Raw genomic sequence first — 19,881 nt, forward strand, 5'->3', positions numbered from 1 at the left:
TGGGGTCCGAATTGGGACCTGAGTGGGGTCCTGGTTGGGACCTGAATGGGGTCCTAATTAGGATCTGAATGGTCTCCGAATTGGGACCTGAGTGAGGTCCTGATTGGGACCTGAATGGGGTCCATAGTTTAGATCCAGTTTAGGTTCGTTTCTGTGTAAAATGACCGTGCACTTTTTTCCTGGCGAGTTAGGTCGATCGAGAATCGCGATAAGCTGCAGCTGCCAGACCGATCGAATGTCCTCGACATCGGCTCGGAACAATGAGCGAATTCCCGCGGATGGGGATCCGCGACTCGACCGGATTCAAGGCGTTAATCTCCCCGCGGTGTTAACCCCGACGTGGAAACAATCGCCGGGCGAACAGAACGGGAAAATTTGACGCGCTGGCACGCGTGCACCGTGCGGGTAATTGTTTCGCCACCGACGTGACACCTCGGAGACTTACATTGAAATTCGCTTGAAAATGAACGCGGGCCGCACAGTTTTCCCGGCGGCTCTCTGGTCCGCGTCGAGTTAATCCCCGCGCTATACCGCGCGCCCGCCACGGAAAACCAGCCAGTCTCTTTTCAACCGTACCGAGTATTTACAATATTTAACTCTTCGGGGATGATCAAAGTCCTTGTTGATACCGCTTCGGAAAGCCGGATCGCTTTCCGCGTTACTTAACGCGTCGCGAATATCTTCGTTAAACTTTGTCGAAGTTCGACAAACCTCGTGACACTTCGTCAAACCGCAATTACTAATTCTCGATTAAAAAATACGGTTGAACAGATTAGAGATATTTTCCAAGGATACTGGACATAATAGCAGATGAAAATAAAAAATATTTTCAGCCAATGGACACATAAGAAAATAATCAGTAGACAATTGTATATTATTGTGAATGTGTTCATGTTTCACAGAGACAATAAAAATTGGTAAGAAAGCGTTCTCTATTCATGACAGCGTGTTAATCGAGAATGGCCGATCTTCTATTCATGACGACGTGTTAATTAAGAGTGGGCGATGGATAATGAATAAATAACGTGATAGAATGGTGGACATTTACCTCTGTTCCGGTGTCGATTTATTCTGCCGTCCCTCTGGGCAGGACACAACTGTGCCAACGCGAGCAGGAGCACAAGGATCACGAGGAATCTCCTCGCCGGGTGTCCCATTTCACTTTCGAGGCCCGTTCACCGGCGTCGCATTTGTCGCGGTCGATTTCGAGCGAGCAACAGAGAGAGACAGAGACAGAGAGAGAGGGAGTCTCTCGTCTTTTTTCGTGGGGTCTCGCGAGCCTTCGATCCGGGTTCACAGGAACGCAGAACACGGAAGAAGGGTACCTCGACTGAATCACACCGATTAATCGATTGCCAACCTGGTGTTCGCGCAGCGATTTCCCCCGAAAAAAATGTACAGTAATGATTCGATACTAGATCGAACCTGGAACCCCTGAAAAAAAAATTCTCAACTCTAATTATAGGACTGTTTGAACAATTTTGGTGGAGGTTTAACGTTCATTCGAGTCGATGATCAAGTATCGAGGGTATACTGTACTATTTTCTACAAGGATCCATGGATTACATTTTCTAATGTAGGAGAACGTGCATTGCTTTAAGTGAAAAAACTTTAAATCGGTTGAAGATGGATCTCTGGACAAGTATCGAGGGACTACTGTAGACAGACTTCAAGGATTCCTGAAAGGTCCAGAAACCAACTAGTTTTGAAGATTTACGACCCCAGTAAGAATGCTAAGCAAATCGCTGGGAGAATGGACAACTATCGAAGCAGTGCCCTGGTAACGTTGAAGAGCCAGAGGGAGGTCGATCGGTTTCTTCGACGCGTTGGCTACAACGGTGACTCGCGGGCGTCTTTAAACACGGCGATTCGGCTTTTGTCTCGTTGGATTACGAATTGCAGAGCACCAGAAAAAAAACGGTTCATAGAAGGAATGGTGGGAGTGAATAAGAGAGGAGAGAAATAGAGAGAGAGAGAGAGAGAGAGAGAGAGAGAGAGAGAGAGAGAGGGAGCGGGAGCGGATAGAAGGCAAGGAAATTGTGCAGCGGCGGGGTCACAATAGCCTGTGGCGGAGCGAGCCACGGCGACACGCTGTGTTTTTCAATTATTTTTAATTATTTTCTGAAAGCCGCGACCGCGTTTGATGCACACACCGCCGCGCGCGCGTTTTCCCTCTGTTTCCCGCCGCGCCGGGCCGTTTTTCCGTATCGATCTCTCTTTTCTTTCTACAGAGAACAGCAGCAACCAGAGAGAGGGAGAGAGAGTCGCATGTGCACGCTACGTCGGCGTCCAATTTAAACGTCCGCACCGGTGTCACCGTCGACCAACAGACAAAGACCTCAGGACGCCGCGCCGAGCAGAACAGCAGGCCAAACGCGCTTTGAATCCGCTGCGCTCCGGCTCCTGTTCCGCTCCGCTCCGCGCCGGGCCGGAACCACTCGACCACCTTCGGAAACCGATCGTTCTCCCCTAGATCTCACCCGCGGCTCGAGAAGCTTCCCCTAACCCTCGAATCCTTCGCACTGACGTTCCCCGACTTACGCCCATTGAATTAAATGGCGATACTCGACGTCCGGAGCTTTCAAATCTCTGAAACTCAAGTCACGAACTCTGAAAAGTACGGACCCACTTCGTAAAGCTAGATTCTTAATTTGGATAGCTTGGGTCCTAATTCTGAAGGCCAGGCCCTTAAATCTAAGCTCCAAGACCTGTAAGGACCCAAGTCTGCAATGTGGAGAGCTTGTGGACTCAATTCTGAAAGCTGAGGTTCTGAATTGTGGAGCTTGTAATCCAACTTCCGAAAGCTGGAATACTAAATTTGAGTGGTGGATCTTGTGATTTCAGTATTGATAGCTGAGGTCCCAACTCTGAATGGTGGAGCTTGCGGTCTGAATTCACAGCGATAAGGTCCTAAATCTGAATTTGTAAAGCTTGCAATCTGCATTGAAAAGACGAGGTCCCAAATCTAAGTTGCGGAGCTTGCAATTAACACTTTGGAAGTTTAGGGTCCTAATTCTGAACTGTAAAGCTTGCGTTCTGAATTTTCTGAACCGAGGTCCTAAATTTGAGCTACGGAGCTTTTCGATATAAATTCTGAAAGATCAAGAGCTTATGACAAAGCTCTAAAAGCTAAGATCCTTGAATTATATATGAAAGTCACTATTCCGAATTCCGAAAGCCAAGGTCCAGAGTCTAACTACGCGGAATGTGTTGATTAGAAAATGTGTAATTTCCTCGATCTAATCACCAATGAGATTCCGACGAAACAAGTTCGAACGACTCCGAGAACCTTCGAGCAACTAATTGCATGTCGCGATTGCAAAGGTGACCGCCTAGAAATTATCGCGAGGAAGTGACTTTATCTAAATTGCACGCGTCACAATACATCACCGGTGGCAAATATTACATCATTCTCAAAATAGAAATGAATTCATATTAATCTGGGAAGTACATAGACCGTGCACATACCAAATGCAAGTTCGCCGTGTGATTCACCGCTACACAAATCTAAAACAAATACCGTCACCGGGCCTGGAAATCACTCGAAATCTAAACAATATGCAAGCTTCCTAAATCAAACACTTACTACTGTACCGTGCAAAAATTTATATCACTTTCATTCACAAAATCTACATTAATCGAACACAAAAATCCGACTCATAGAGCTCGAATTCCCTCAATGAAAATTAATCCACGATCACAATAGTTGACCAGAAGCTCTCAGAAACTGAAAAAAGCTCTCAAAAACAAGACTGGGATATTTTTTAGGAATTCGTACACCGTTCTCCGCGCGTTCTCCATGGATCCCAGTCGCGATCGAGGCTGGGAAAAATCGGGGGAATCACTCCGCGAACGTTGAAAGATTCGCAGATTTGCAGAATTGCGATTTCCAACGAAAAATCGCGAGCGGTATCTGGCCGAGGGAGAGCACATGTAACCGCGTACCTGAAGAGATCGCGGAGATATGCGGAAGGAGCGCGCACCGCGAGGAAGAGAGACAGAGGGAGAGAAAGAGAGCTCGAAGTAGATACCGCGTTGCCTGAGCCTGACAGACTGGCAATCTAGTAGTCACCATGAACCGAACGAAGAACGGGCCACCCCACCTCCGCTGTCAACAAGGGAAGCGTGGTAGGAGGCACTAAGCTGCTTTAGATTTTTTTCCTCCCCGGCTACGTCGACGCCGACACGGCCGCGACCCCCCTTCCACGGTGGTTTTCTCGTTCAAATGCCGTGCCGACGCGATCCACGATTTTCACCGAAGACCACCAGCTAACCGACACCCTGGGAACCCTGCGAACCCTTCATCGCCCTTCCCCTGCACACTTCAGATCGCTAATCTACCGACAACAGCTGTCTAATCGATTTAGGACCGTCTACCATGACATTCGGTGTTGGCGGATTGCGGAGGCTGTGCTAATCACGATTTTTTCGGACGTTGAAACGGTCCTACTGTTTTTGCCAACGTTATACTGAGGATTTTTTGGAGTATCATAATTTTAAGGAAAGATTTTGGGGGCGTCAAGATGACCCTAGATTGGTAATTATTTTTTGGGGAATTGTTCAGAATAATTGCAATTTTTAGGGAGCCTTTTGGAGTCGTGACAATGGTCCTTGTTACTGACTGATAATTTGTAGGTAAATTACAATTTTTATGGAGCGGTTTGTGGATATTAGAATGACCTTTTTTAAACTGATTAGCAAACTAAAAGGTATCGGGCAAATCACAATTTTTCTGGACTGTTTTATGAACATTGTAGAAAGCCTCCTTTACAAATTGTTGCACCGTAGATTCTCAAGTAAATTATAGTTTCTACTGGCTAATGAATAGAAATAAAAAGAATCCCTCGGGTATACAGACAAATCTCAGATAATTCTTGAAATTGTCACAATGACAAAGATTATAAGATCCAAGAAAGCAAACATAGAAAAAGGTATCCACTAATCTTGATAAAGAAAAATACGCACTCTGTTATCAGAAAACGGTTGTTTAAAGCCAGCAATATTTTCCACGACTGTAACAACGAGTTGCGCGCGGCGCACCTCTCTAATCGCGATTTGCGATCGACAATAAAAATCGTCATGAAAACCGTCATGAAAACTGTCATGAAAATACTCGATAAAACTCAATACCTCCGCTACATACGTTTCATTCTATTCGCTAGATTTCTACGGCAAAACGGACCCACGTACAAACGTGCTCCAAAAGAAACTTTCTCTTCGTTTTTCCTTACGATTTGCATAACAAGGAATTGGTTAATTTCGTGAATTATGACGCAGTTTTTGGGGACGTGTCGATGCTGGGATCTATGAACGATCCAGGGGATTACGCGGGAGTTCTCGAAACGCAACAGGCGTTCCTCGGTCTGGAAGCGGCGGGAAGGATTTGTGGACTCACTGGCGGCGACCGGGTGCCAAGGATTTTGCTCCGTGATCGGGCAACGGCCGAGGGGATTCACCGTTTTCGTTCGTATCAGCCGAAACTTACGAATAAACGACGACGACAAGCCTTGTGGGAAATCTGGAGGAGAGGGACGATTTGACATGCCACTTATCTGTAGCGATCCTGCGATTCTACAACGTCCAAACTTTACAGTGTTTAACCAGTCGTCGAACCCAAAAGACACTTTTCCGTGGCCTTCCTAAGTCTTGGATTAAGTCTTCAGTCCGTGAAGGGAGTCTAATATTGAGTCCGTAACATTGATCCAACATTAAATTCATAACATAGTGAAAGCTTACAATAAAATTTAACGAAAGGTAAAGCCTAAAAGAATTTTTCTTTTCCTGCCTTGAGTTAGGTCTGAATTCGTGAGTCATATAATGAGACTTAGATTTCCTGTTACGTCCGAGTTAGACTAGGACCGATGAGTTAGATCTGCCTTTCGAATGAATTATGTCTTGTAGTTAGGACTTAAATAAGTTAGGATTTGTCTAAGTTAGGACTTGTAAGGGTAGGACTAGTGTGTGTCAGAACTTGTATGAGTTAAGACTTGTGTAACTTGTGTTTTACATCGAGTCGGGACTTGCTTCGCTTAATAATCGTATTAGTTATACGAGTTAGGGTTTGTATGAGATAGGATTGATACGAGTCAGCAATGGTACGAGTTAGGACTTGCATAACTTGTAACTCACTCGAGTTAGAACTCAAACGAGTTGGGACCTGATCAAACTGCTACCTGCGTGAATTAGGTCTCGTGCGATTTATACCTGTCAATGGCAACTTATTACGTCTCCGATGGCCTACTGGTGAGTACTCAACAATTGAGTTAATATTCAATGCTCCTACACAAAGTAAATCTGACCCAAAAACGACCAACTCGTGGACCTGTTCTACGTACAGAAACCGAAAAATCCGAAAACTCGAATCCTGAATCAAACAATCCCAAATTAAATTTAAAACTGTATAAATTTGTGAGAAAATTGCTCGGGGAATTTATAAAAATCCCGGCCAGTATCCGCTCGCGGCCAGAAAAAAAATCACTGTACCAGACAGACGACGACAGATAACGACGGAATGATAGTTGGCGACGTGAAAAATCAGTGAACTCGCGATGAAATCGGTATCGGATCAGCGGCCGAGAGCGGTCGACCGAACCGCGTTGTTTCGACCGAGTAACTGTCGAGAGGAGCGTGGGAGGTGTTGCAGGTACCGCGGCTCTCCGTGGCGTAATGGGAATATCAGGCGTCGCGACGTCAGGCGTTTGCCGCGCTCCGGCTCGTCGGCGTCGCTCGGCTCCCGTCGGAGAACCGAACAGCGAGAGGGCCAAACCGCCAGGAAAATTGAAAACCCTTCGATTATTCCGAGTGGCCGGCAGGTTTTATCGCGGCCTAAATCCTCCACGGATTCCGTCCGCCCTCCCTTCGCTCTCCCCTCCCTCCGCCAATCCCCGTCTGCAATTTTCATGAAAACAAGCTTCCCCGGACTGTGGACGATCATTCCGAAGCTCTTCCGACACTTCTGCGATCGTTCCAGACATTTCCTGATATTATTTGCCCCCTTCTGTGCCGGAGTTTGAAGTAAACTTGGCAATGGGGTGGAGTCGGGGTAAGTTTGATCGACTTTTATTTTTAAAATGGTTCTGGAACTGTTTCGGACGAGTTTTGGTATTGTCCGAGTTGAATTGTTTAGAATTTTTGGGAGGGAGATGGCTTGGGGTGGTTTAGGGGTTGATTGAAGCTGTTAAATTTATTCTATCTTTAAGAGATGGTTCGAGATACTGTTTGATATTATTACAGTCTTTATGCCCGAATTTTTCAAGGCCTGTACACGATAGTTGTCTTAGGGGTAGTTTTGGGCGTTGATTAGCGCAGATATAATTTTCTCAAATCTATTCTTGTGTTAAGGAATGATTTAATACACTGCTCGATATCAGATCCAGAGTCCAGACAATCGGACCACAGACTTACCAAAAATCAAAACCCACCCCTCTTCACCCCCACTGTAAAATTCCTACGAGCCCGTATCGCGTGCAAATCTTTTCAATATCCCATGCCCTCGGGATCCCCGCAATTTCGAGGGAACGAGGCCGAAGAATCGTCCGCAAGCCATCGTAAACCGTGACTGTGGGGGAATGGGCGGGGCGGGGGTAGTCGGAAGGGTGCTTTCACGTTCGGTCGGGCGGATTATAAAACTTTAAATAAAATAAGTTCAGAATCGTGGTTCGTGCTGGAATATGACGGCTGTGCCAGACCGGCTGCCCGCGGAAAAAGCTGTTGCACGTCGTTCCCCGGGACGACAGGCGCGGCTGGAGGGGGTGGGGTGGGTGCGTGGGGTGGCACCGGGTCGTATGTTTATTCAAACCTGTCTTATATCACATTTTCATACTAATGGACTTCTTCGGAAGTTCGTCTTCGGCCGTGGACACGCTGTAAGCCGTTAAACACGAGCCCGAGGTCACCTTGCATTATCTTTTCGCCGCGAAACTTTGCATTATGGGGGTGGCAACCCCACCGGAAAAACCGATCGAATTTAAATTAGAGATCATGTTCCACGTCCCCCAGCTAATTATAATATCCCGCTGTTGAGAAATACAATTCTCCAAAACGGGGTGCAGGGATATTAATTTCTCGTTTTGTTATTCGAAGGGGCTGAAAATAGCAGGAACAATTTCGGGTTGCAAATTTTCCTCGAGAGCTATTTAAACCAGAAGAACTTTACAGAGACAAATTATGTGTTTCTAAACAAATTCCAACCCTTTTATAAGAAGTGCCGCCCCTCGCCGTTACACTACAGATCCCCAGCCACCCTGTATAATTTTCCAATAGCATCCCCTCGGCGCGAACGCGACGCACCCTCGAAAACCGCAGGTTGGACTACACGGTGTCTGTTCCCTTGACCACAACCGAGGGAGAAAGTCGAGTAGGGGCTGTTAATCGCGGAACGAGCATCTAGGGGTAGCCGGAGGGGGTTGCGCGGGTGTTGGGGTGCGGATAAAAAAGGAGAGAGACCGGAAACGGGCCGTGGATTTATCGTCGGGGAGCGTGTCGCAATTACGATCCATCCGCGACTCGCCAGATTTACGATACCACGGGCAATCTGTTCGAAAACGCGGGAGTTGGGGGTTGTTGCTGCTGAAGAGGGTGGAATGGGGTGGGAGTTGAACCGCGGGCCACCCTTTCATCAGCCGGGGCTTTTTAGAATTCATTTTCGGGTTTAAGCTTCATTTCTCGCCCGGTCGGAATTAAGCCGGTGTCGCGACGGGTTGAACGGGGGGGTGCAACGGGGGTTGTCGTGGGGGTCAACGGGGGTGGAGAGGGGTGCAGGGAGGTTTGCTCGTTGCGGGGCAGATTGGTAGGCGTTACCGTTGCCCCGTTGCCACACTTAAGGGGTTCCCAGGATAACGAACGAACTACGCGACACACCAGACCAACCCCCGTTTCTCTCTCTCTCTCACTCACACCCCCGCAGCGGTTATGGTTGCGGTTGGGTGCATCACCGAGGCGAAACCCTCGCGGTTATTCCGCGGGAACAATCCGAGCCGAGCTTTTTTGTAATTTACGACAATACGAACGCGAGCCCGCAGAATTACGATTCCAACCCCCTCGGTGCGACCCCCGTGCCTTCTGCTCACACCCCTAACCGAGTCTGCGCGAAGTTTAATCCTGCGACAAAGGAGCACGTTGGGATACGTGCACACTCCCATTTTCCAAATTTTCGGTGGGTTGGACTTCGAAACAGTGGAGGGGATGAAAGGGGTAGGTTTTCCGATGGTACAGGTTGATCTGAAAAAAATGAATTTAGTGATTGTGTTTAGAGGATGAAGAGTTTATGATCGAGGAAAGGCGTTGTAATTTTTCTAGGGGTGCAGGGGTCAAAGAAATTCCACGGGTGATTTTTAAGGGTTGTAGACTGAAAGTTTGATCAGACATTGTTTGATTATGTATGGTAGTTAAGTGTTCTTCTATAGGGAGATCGAGAGATCTAATACCAATTGCAAGGAACGGGTTGAAACAAACCAGGAGGTACGTTTTGAAATAGAAACGTGATGTCAGAGACCCTGATATCACAGGCAAAGCGAAGAAATATTTAATGAGATGTTGACTATTCTGGAGGAGACCGGATGAATTCTCTTACAATATTAAGTTCACAATGTGAGGGTGTATATTCAGACCAATTTCCAATTTGGATCATCCCTTACATATCTGCACTCGTCACTGTCGGAGAGAATATACCAGAAATTTTTAAACCCGATCAATAATCAATAAATAAAAACTTGGCCCACGTTCCCTATTAACCCCTTGTCAATACTTCCATCTACAACGAAGCACATACTTTAGGGTATGAAATTGTATACATCCGAATCAAAAATTAGTACGATTTTCAAGTTCTGTCGGAAAAGAAAAATTCCAAAAATGGTGATTTATTTCGTAATAAACATTATTAGAAGGCAGTGGTATCGGTTAGGAAGATTTGTCAACGTAACGCAAAAATGATGTAGGGTGAAGTTCAACCCTGAATTACTCCCTGAGGGGTTGAAACGATCAGTCGGTTGTCTACGGCAACAGCGTTGAAACTCAGGCGAATGTTTTACGAGGTTGCAATCTTTATGCAGAACGGTGCATTTTCCGATTATACAGCCCTCAGGTACAAAGTGAAACGAAGGGGCGGCCACCACCGTAGGAAGGCCCCTCGTCACGGGGGTTGCAGTTTGATAACGTTATCCGATGTCTGGGTGACCGCGGCCGCCGACCCATTATCCGCAATGTTAATTATTTACGAAACGAGAGCGCAAGGTGCGCGCGCGAGCCTACTCGCTCCCCCTCCTGTGGAAACTTAGGGGTGGAAGTACGTTGGCTAATTTCATGGAGTCTCGCCCGTGACCAATCGGGAATTATTCAACGGCGTGCTACTTCGCCGACCGAGCCTAAAAATACACCACCGTCAACGAAACCGGCTCTGACAATCGGAGAAACTCCCGTCCGAAGATAGATATGGGCATGCAGGGGTTGAAACACCGGCAAAAAAATGTCTCCTCGATAAAAAAAAGCATTCTCCGACATAAATCACTCGGAGATGCCTGTCCGTACCGGAAGTCGAATCAACCGACGATTAAGGATCACGCGAGACACGAGCTCGTATGATAGCGGAGGGGTTCAGTTTGATAAGCTACGGGTGAGTTTCATTGTTATCGAATTTTGGGACAATTTTGCCTATTATAATAAATTTCTGTTCGAAAGGGTCAAAGCCAGCCCAAAAGTGGGAAACACTTTTGTAAAAATTGAGGGAAACACTAAAGTGTAATAATTACGCGAATACTATGAAAAATGTAGATACCCACGTGTGAATCTCTGTAAAAATTTAAACAATTTTTCATTCCTCAAGATTTATGTTAAATTTCGAATTTATTTAAGCAAATCCAATTCTCCCGTTTTAAAAATGCATAATTTGATTACAATGTTCACCCAACTGCTTCACTTTGCGAGATATTCCACGAGATAATTTTCCACCGCTAAACTTTAAGGGTTGTTCTCACCCGCCGATCGTGAAAAGTGGTTGGGAACAAATACTTATCATTTCCTAAGACCCAGTTAACCGGTGGATAGTAATTAGGCGAAAATCACGCAACAGAGGCTCGCGTAACGAACGATGGATCAAAGGGGGTGGGTTTCAGAGCCGGGTGGTGGACCTCTGACGGATTTGCATATGCTTATTTTGTCAATAGACAGTGTTTTCGCTGCGGGGAGGGGGAAAAAATGATCGGCTGCAGGGCTCCTGTATAAACAGCCGTGGAAATACACCAGATGAACCGGCGGACCGTGACACGGGGAATAAAAATGGCTGATGATCGCCGGAAGAAAAATCGCTGCGCGTCCTTTACAACGGAGAAATTAGGGGCAACCTGTGAACCGCGGGCTTACGTGCTCGAATCTCAACCAGGCTATGTCGTTCTGATATTTATCCCGGTTAAGCGGCCACCATATTGCGGAGGACGTTTAACCGGGGCTTGTATATGGGGTGGTTAGCAAACACTGATCGGGAACATAAAAAAATATTTATCCCTCATTCGTAGAGGGCGCAGAGGACTCCCCAGATGATCCAATTAATTTCTGACACCCCCAAATTCTTGTTATTATTATGTACAATTATTTAGACGATGGGGATAATTTTGAGTCACCCTGTAGACCACACACAAAATTCCCACAGGCAATAACCGGCCACCAAAATAAGTTTTTAATTCGTAGGGGACGTGGAGGATTCTTAACGGAATTTAATCCTTAAATTTTTTCTATTATTTTGTTTCAACGATTAGATGATGGGGGTGGTTTTTAGCCACCCCGTAGACAGGCTAAGAGGACGCACCTGAATAATGTTCCGGGACATTGGGGGTTGACGTTTGTCGTGGCGGTGCCTAGCGTGCCGCCGCCGACTACCCTAACGTAACTCACCCTCTACCCCTTGTTCCATAGCCCTGTTCCTGCGGCCCCTCGGCCCGCCAGGACTCATAATTGTCCCCGTCCGAGCTGGCATATCGCGGAAGCAACCGAGGGACACGAAAGTGGTTATGCGCATTCCCAACCTGAAGAACTACCGGGCGGGGGTGCGCGGTGGTGTAATGAGTAGCGATGGACTCAAGGCACCTGGAACCTGCGGCAAAAGTAACCATCTCGGCCTGGTGGCCCTTGGAATGCGAGGACCGTGAAGGTTCTATGACCGGCAACGTCTCCTAAACACTGGAGGTGCCTAAAGGCTGCAGGTCTAGAAGTCTAGAGACACTGGGGTAAAAATTAAACTAGGGGATAAGATTTCGAAGCGTCTGGAAGATAACGGATCCTCAATCTGGTAGATTTGATGGGACAAAGTGCTCTGGACCCCCTAAAATATAGTCTAGAAACTCCTAGCGCCTGAAAGACCTAGTGCTCTAGAAGAATCCTAGAGGTTCCATGTTAATCAACGACCCCCTCGCCAACAAACCCAACAACCTCCAGCTCTCCCAGAACCTCTAGGATTCCTAAGAACACCAAATTAGCTGAAAGACATGTCCGTTAAAAGCCTTCCGAGGCTTCAAGGTCCTCGAAAATGATTCCGGTGTTCCTCGGACCCCGGACGAGTCTGGACGAACCAGGTCACCGGGAACCCCTGTCTGTCCGCCCAACAATATCCTCGTTTACCCGAAGACGTGGTCCTCGAGCGTCTCCAGACGCCCATTGCTTGAAAACTCGCAGCTGAGGGAATTGAATACCCATCGCTAGTGATGAGAGCTCGGTGGCTGAGGACGGGTGTAGAGGGGAGTCAGGGGGGGCACACCGTGGATCGTCCCCCTGTGCCTCGCTCGCGGCTGAATACTTGAATATTGATTAAGCATGCACATCGCGATTACTGGAAGCAGGTAAACGCGCTTTCCAGCCGGGCTCTGCGTGTCTGCGGATATTTATACGGGACGTTCGCTTGTCCCTGCCCACCCCTGCCTTCTCTCTAGCTTCCTGTTGCCGGTGCTAGGCGGAAAACCAGCGTAGGACACTGTGGATAAACCGCTAAGGCTAGGTCTAAGAGATCTCTTAGGATATTCATCGGAGCCTAGGTCTAAGAGATCTAGGGACTTAGGATTTTCTATCAGAGCGTAGCCTAAGTCGAAGGATAAGTCTAGAAGCTGTTGCGATGAGCCAACACCGAGAAATTTGGATTCTTCGATCGTCAGGAGGGGAAATAAGCGAAAGCCATGTTCCCGAAGAGGCCGATGATCAAAGCAGAGGCATCACAGACCCCAGTGAATAGGTCAGCCTATTTGCGTCATCGATCTCTCGGAATGCGACGCTGGCAATCAAAGAACACCGACACCGACAGGCGTGCGGCTCGAGCGCGACACGACGCGACGCGATGCGGCCGTTGCTGGTAGGAGCCACTTGTCACGTGTATTTTTCCCATTTGGTTCCGCGCCGATTAGTAGAACAATGAGCTCGTCAGCTGTAAGTAGGTTAAAGAGAGAACCTGTGCCCGCGTCCACGGAATGAGCGAAAAATGCCAAGTGGCCGATGGTGATTGCCGATTGTCGAGGAATGCGAGGCGGGAAGAGAAGGCTGCGTTGCGGTTCGCGGAACCATTATCGCGGACGTATCCTCCGGGCCTCCAGAGGAAACACACGTAATCTACATTCCTAATTCGCTACGTAGGTGGCTGGCATCGTGAAGCATCCAGATGGTTGGAAAAAGTCCCCGACTGAAATCTGAATGCCCGATGTCGCTTGTGGGCGAACGACGATCCACTAAAATCGCACGTGTGTCTGGAAAAAATTCTGTTCCAGCGATTCGCGTTAATTTTTCGACGAGACCGAGTCATAGGATGACCAAGCACACCCAAAAAATCGTCTTTAGCTTGTAGGAGGACCCTATGTCTTCCAATCCGTCAGGCTGGAAGACGTGTGGGCGCGACGACGTTCGAACTTCCGTCGCCTCAACCTCCACTCGAGGCTGGATGGCGTCTAGAGCGCAAAAAAAGTCGTGGCGAAACAGAAGGGCGAAGGGAGACGGCTCTCGAGGTTTGAATATTCACCAGGCACATCCTGGTCGACGTCCACCTGACCCTCTTTCTACCGGAAAAATCGTCACGTTCCCGCTCGTCTTCGAGGCTGCTCGAAGCCCCTCCGACGAGACAACGACGGAACGGCTTTTAATTAGAGCGTCAGGGACCGGAACTTTGGGGGTGGCAGCGTCGTCCGGTCATGCCTCGCCCCCACCAAACAGAAGAAGATCAATATCACGCGTTGGTAAAACAGCGATACCTGCTTTACCAGTGGAGTGTGTCTAGGGGAATCTCGGGAGGTAACTGTACCAACAGAGGCGAGCTGTAGTTATCGGTTCTGTTTATCGACCGAGCGGCGCTGTTGCCTAGATACTTCTTCTATTTTCCAGTGACTTTTTAGACTTTCTAGTGAATTTTCTATACGTTGTTGCAGTATCGCTTTACTACTTCTAGTGGTCTCCCGGATTCTTAGTGCTTTTCTAATTTTCCAGTATTTCCATTTTTCCAAAGGATTTCCTAGGGAAATTTTTCGCTTTTATAGTAATTTTTTACGCTTTCTAGTGACTTGCCGTTCTCACCGATGGAGTATCGATTCGAACAGTCGGTAATACAGTTCCCAAAGCGTAATGCAGGTTTCTGCCTTATCAAACGAAGGGAAACCATTCGTCCGCCACAGTTTTGGCGGCCAAGGCTAGCGTGAAATCAAATTACAGGGGCATCGCACTTACCTGGGTAGTTGCAGTCGTGTTCGTCGCTTCCGTCTCGGCAGTCCTCGATGAAATTGCATCGTTCCGATTCCAGGATGCATCTGGAGACGTCGCAAGCGAACTCGCCGGCGCTGCACCCTAGAAATCGAACGATACCTTGTCATCGTAAGAATTTTAAGGTGATCTAAAAAAAAAAGCGTAGAAAAATACGAAGCGTAAACGATGAAGAATGTCATGCGATCTATATACATATTTACAGAGTGCACGATCTACGAGGCACATTGAGCCTGGTCGGGGCGAGCCTGTACCTGTCTGGTTGCAACCAATCTCGTCGGCGCCGTCGTCACAGTCGGGCACGCCGTCACATTGCTGCACGGAACAAATGTAATGACTTCCGTCGTGACAGCGCACCGTATCGTCGGCGCGACACTTGTTCGTCGCCTCGTGTCTCGACGTACCAACATCGAAATCGTCGTCGGTACCTTCCTCCTCGTCCTCCCTGGCCGTGGTTTCCTCCTCAGGCTCCTCGGTTACTACGTAGGGATCTATGTGGGGCTTGCTGATTATACTTATCGACCTTGGTCTGTTACCGTCCGTGCACAGCGTATGTGAATGGCGCGAAAGATCAAGAGTGAACAAGAAACGGTGTGTGGCTACGATTGGATGATGGGTTACGTGTCAGGGGCTGTGAGCTGGTTCCTAGGGACATTGAGCTTTCTCCGGACGCCACGAGGGCGCATCCGAATGCACTAAACTGGTCCATCATCGTTTCACACCTGTACACCAGCAACCAGCTCTGCACCCAGGTGGGTAACTGTTTTGTGGTCTGATGTACGGTGTTAATCACGTTTTGGTACTGTACAGTGGACTTGTTCGTTACGTTTCAGGATACTCACTGTTCGTGGTAGCAGGGCAGTCGAGTTCATCGGAAGCGTCGTCGCACTGAGCAATCCCGTCGCACCTGGCCGATAACGGCACGCATGCACCGTCCCTACAGGTGAGCTCGGTGGACGGTTCGCATTCCTCTCCGAGGATGTCGTTAGTGGCTGGAGTAACGACGGGGAGTAACATAAACGAAAGAAAAAAGAACTGTGGAGTTGAAATAAAATAATCGACCATAGGGACCATCGCTAGGTTGGACAAAGGGATGATGAGACTTGAACAGACTATCAATCTATTCTTGCTAACTATGTCTACCGGACGTTCAGCATTCCGCGTGCAACACCGAATTACTAGAACGATCCAGAGAACCGAATTCGCTCGTCGGGGGCTCGGGATTCCTTTCGGATTTCCGCCGACGAGAAGTTCATCGATCTTCCAGCATTTTAGTTTCGAAGTTTCGACACCCCCGACGGGGAATCGATCATCCTTACCTAACCGAGGCCCAGCGAGGAAGTTACCTTGGAATATTCTGAAGGAGAACTCGTCGGGGAACAGTTGGATGTTGTCCAAGGAATGCAGTCGCAGCTGTTCCTCGATGATGCTGCGCACCTCCGCCTCGTCGGTGAACGTCGAGCCGATGTCCAGAGTCACCAGTGACGTGAAGCTGTCCGACGTGGTTGGTCTGTGGGCCAGAAAGTCTCGTCATTCCTCAGACACCTGTCCGTTGAGTCACTGGGGGACTCTCTCTCTCTATTTTCAATCTCCCTCTCTGCTAGACTGTATGTCCCCGTCGGAGAGAGATCGAAGCCTATCGGAGAGACTCACGATATCTTAACGACGTTGGCGTAGTGGCTCTCGCCGGGAAGGTGACGATTGAACAGCTCCTCGAACGCCTGCGTCAGATTGCCGCTCAGCTCCTTGTACACGCGACTATTTCTGTCCGCGAATTCGGCCTGATACGGCTCCCCGATTGTCAAGGTTATCCGGTAATACCCTGAAACCGTCGATCGGAATTAAGGTCTCCATCAAAATCAAGGACTAGGTCCTAAAGTCCCAAAGTCCTTGGACTGACTCAACTCGTCGGACTTAAGGTCTCCCTAGCATCTTAAGTACTAGGTCAAGGTCCCATGACCCTGAAGACTCTCTTCAAGTTCCCAGGACTCACGGTACTCACTTCGCTGAGGATTGTTCGCGAGAATAGGCGGGCCATGTTGACCAATGTCATTCGTGGCGCTGCCTTCGATGTCTCCAGACCCTGCCAAGTCCTCGTCGTCAGTATTTCCGATTGTCGCGGGCTCCCTACGAGCCGCTGCAGCATTACCGATTTCATTGTCCTGCTGAAAATGATAGCATTATTTCTCACGCTCAGAGTGCGCGTTGCGTTATTCTACCAACCTCTTCAGCTTCCTCGTTCTCTTCGGCACTCTCCCGGGTCTCTCTGACGAGGTTCGCTGATTCCTTTGACTTTTTGTCGTCGAGGACCTCAACCGGGACATTGTCGAGCACCTCGTTTCCTTCAGGTTCCTCTGCCTCTGAAATTTTTCAATTTTACCAATTAATTAAACTGATAAAAAGTGGATTTAGCTCTCTAACGAAATCTTAGAGACTTTCAAGATCGCTGTCCAGAATCTAACCAGATTCCAAAACCAGAGGATTTTTCTACGATCCTTGAAAGAGGTTTCTTACCTGGAGGAGATTCGGTGGTGGTTGTGGTGGTGGTGGTTGTGGTGGTGGTAGTTTTTGCAGTGTTGAAAAGGTCAAACCATCCCCTCTTTATCCTGTGGAGCAGTGAGTCGTGTTGCTGTGACTCGATCAGGGGTGTCTGGTCGAAGGTCTGCTTGCCATCCTGGTCGAAGACTAGGTCATCGTTCTGCGAACAGAAAACACAATTGTATTAGCAATGATCTCGTCGCAACCAAAGACAACACAGACAAAGATTTAACCCGATGGTCGAGCGACTAACTTATTGATAACACGGCGGTTGAAATAGCCATCCACTAACCTCGCGACCAAAAATCGATATCACTATTCGCCAAAAATAATCGCTTTCTCCGGCTGAGCTTATTCTGGTCCTATTTAATCGAGGAAAATAGTACCGGCAGCGATCGAACCAATACGCAGGAGACGGTAAATAGATGTCTGAAGTATCAAAAAAATTCCTACGAAAAAATCATCGACTCCGTGGGGTAGGGGACTTCGATACGCGCACGTGGTTGCCGAAAAAATCTCGATAGCCCCGAAATTGCCGGAGATACGCGAGAAAAACTATGTGGGGCGTATTGGTCCGACGGTAAAAATCGGTTTTCTCGCGAGCTCCGGGCTCCTACGGGGAAATAAAAGACTCGGGAGGATTCCCTGTCGATCCATCATCGAACTGGGACACCGTGGCCCGTAACGAGGCGAACGGGAACGCGAACGCGAACGCGCGCCTCGTCTCCTTTTATCTTCGGTCACGTAGCCGCACGCGGATAATATCGAGTTTGTTATTCGCGTCGCGGCCGAACCGTACCGTCGATGCTCTTTCTTGCATAACCTCGGCCGGTAACGATACTTTATTTCGTCGAGTTTCGGTCTCTGCCACCCCCCTACCACCTCCTCACCCCTAGTCACCCACGTAGTCTGTTCTGATCCTGGAAGGAGGAGACGTCGTTGACCAACGAGAACGTTGAATCCTGGCCAGTTTCGGAATCACGAGGCAGCCGCGGGAATGGGCCGCCGATCCTGAATTTATATCGCGTGTTTAGGTGAGAATTGGTTCTTTATGAGCGACACGTGACCGCACTCGAAGACACACCCGCACACAATCGATACCCGACGTTCTGAGTTACATATGTACTCAGCTCCTTTCGCGTTAAAGAACCGTACCTCGATAGTTGCTCGCTACTCGGTACGGGCCTTAAGCATATTCACTTTTTCGGGCCGATATGGATGTCGCTTCCTGCAGCGAGAACTATGGTAATTTGCACGATAACAAGTTGCAAAAATTACTCAATACAGTACGGGTATCTTTGAACAAGCTTGCAAAGTTTCATTATAATATGTTGTCTAGTTTAAAAAAGAAAGAAGCAATTGTTCAGTTTGATACACAACTCCCAGGGTTTCACAGGCTCGTGAAAATGCTGAATTACAGTGAGCATTCCTGAATCCCCTAAATTCCGTTGATAACACCATCTACGACTATGGGAGGAGAAGCGTTAGGGTATCCATCGGCGGGTCCACGTGTTGATTCCCAAGCCGGGAGAGACAACGACAGCCGAGGATCATCTTATATGAACTCTTTCATATCCCGTCGGGCAACCGGGCGAAATGCCATAGCCGGGGAACGGTGAAATTGCGGAAATCACGCCGGTTCGACTTCCCGACATAAACGCTGCCCGCCCCCGCACCGCGCGAGATCCGCCAGTCAGACGTCAACGGGGAAACTGCACGTCGCCGTTCACACGAAAAAAAAGAAAAAAAGAAACGTTTCCATTCCGAGCTGTCGAAAGAGAATTTCAACTGACCGGCAAGTGGCAGCCGCGGTCTCGACGGAGCTCGATACTCCGATAATGTTTCAGGCTCCCGTTTCCAATTTTCCATGGTGTTTAGAAGTCGAGTCGGATCTGGGCTTAATTCCGAACCCGGTCTGGTCAAATTTCCAGAGAATTGCAAACATTTCTAATCCAATTAGACTCGCGCTAGAACTTTGACAGACAGCTTTGTATCGTTGACTTCAAGATGCTTTTCGTCTTCGGCTCGTCAAACGAGCACGCGTAGGTGTCCGAGACCCGATCCTGTCGGGAATTGGCGACGCCTCTAACCCGAAAACCGGGCAGTTAAAATGCAAAGGCTAGGACCCCGAGCGGAGGAAGATTCGGCATGCTCGGCGCCGCTGTTTAGTATTCCGAGCGGCGCAGGACCTCTTTTCCGCGCCTAGCCGCCACTAGCCACCCCTGGCTCGGGCGAGCCTACTTGCCAGCATGTTCCTGGCATTAATATAGCCGGGCTTAAGACAAAGGACGAGCCCCGGGCAGGGGCTCCGCGCGCCATCTTACTCCTACCAGGACCTCCTACGGCCGAGACACTATATTTTCGTTAGCTCGAAGCTCCCGGAGAAGTCCCTCAAATTGGGGGATTTCGGAGCACGAGGAGAGCTCCAAGGCAGACGTGCTGGATCTTGACCTTTGGGGACTCGATCGACCATGATCCTGAGGAGCCCTCCTCGTCCGAGACTCTCTTCGAATTCCTCGAGGAGTGATTGCTCTTTTCGGTAGGAAACGTGCGGAGCCATCGCTACTTTATCACGTGATGATGTGATTGGAAGAGGCAGTGGAAATTGCGAGACTCTGGCTGACTAAT

General features: G+C 48.5%; 1 protein-coding gene across 1 annotated transcript in view; it reads right to left on the reverse strand.

Moving 5' to 3' along the window:
• Positions 1–19,881, reverse strand: part of Trol (terribly reduced optic lobes) — a 125,463-nt gene that overhangs the window by 71,131 nt on the left and 34,451 nt on the right. Inside the window, exons 2-9 of the mRNA XM_076796389.1 lie at positions 17,230–17,413; positions 16,939–17,075; positions 16,718–16,877; positions 16,369–16,537; positions 16,062–16,225; positions 15,558–15,707; positions 14,970–15,206; positions 14,683–14,799 (exon numbers count right to left, since the gene is read on the reverse strand). Coding sequence (XP_076652504.1) covers positions 14,683–14,799; positions 14,970–15,206; positions 15,558–15,707; positions 16,062–16,225; positions 16,369–16,537; positions 16,718–16,877; positions 16,939–17,075; positions 17,230–17,413 — 1,318 coding nt within the window. The remainder of the gene's footprint in view (positions 1–14,682; positions 14,800–14,969; positions 15,207–15,557; positions 15,708–16,061; positions 16,226–16,368; positions 16,538–16,717; positions 16,878–16,938; positions 17,076–17,229; positions 17,414–19,881) is intronic.

This window comes from Halictus rubicundus, chromosome 11, assembly GCF_050948215.1.
Source record: "Halictus rubicundus isolate RS-2024b chromosome 11, iyHalRubi1_principal, whole genome shotgun sequence".
NCBI lineage: Eukaryota > Metazoa > Arthropoda > Insecta > Hymenoptera > Halictidae > Halictus > Halictus rubicundus.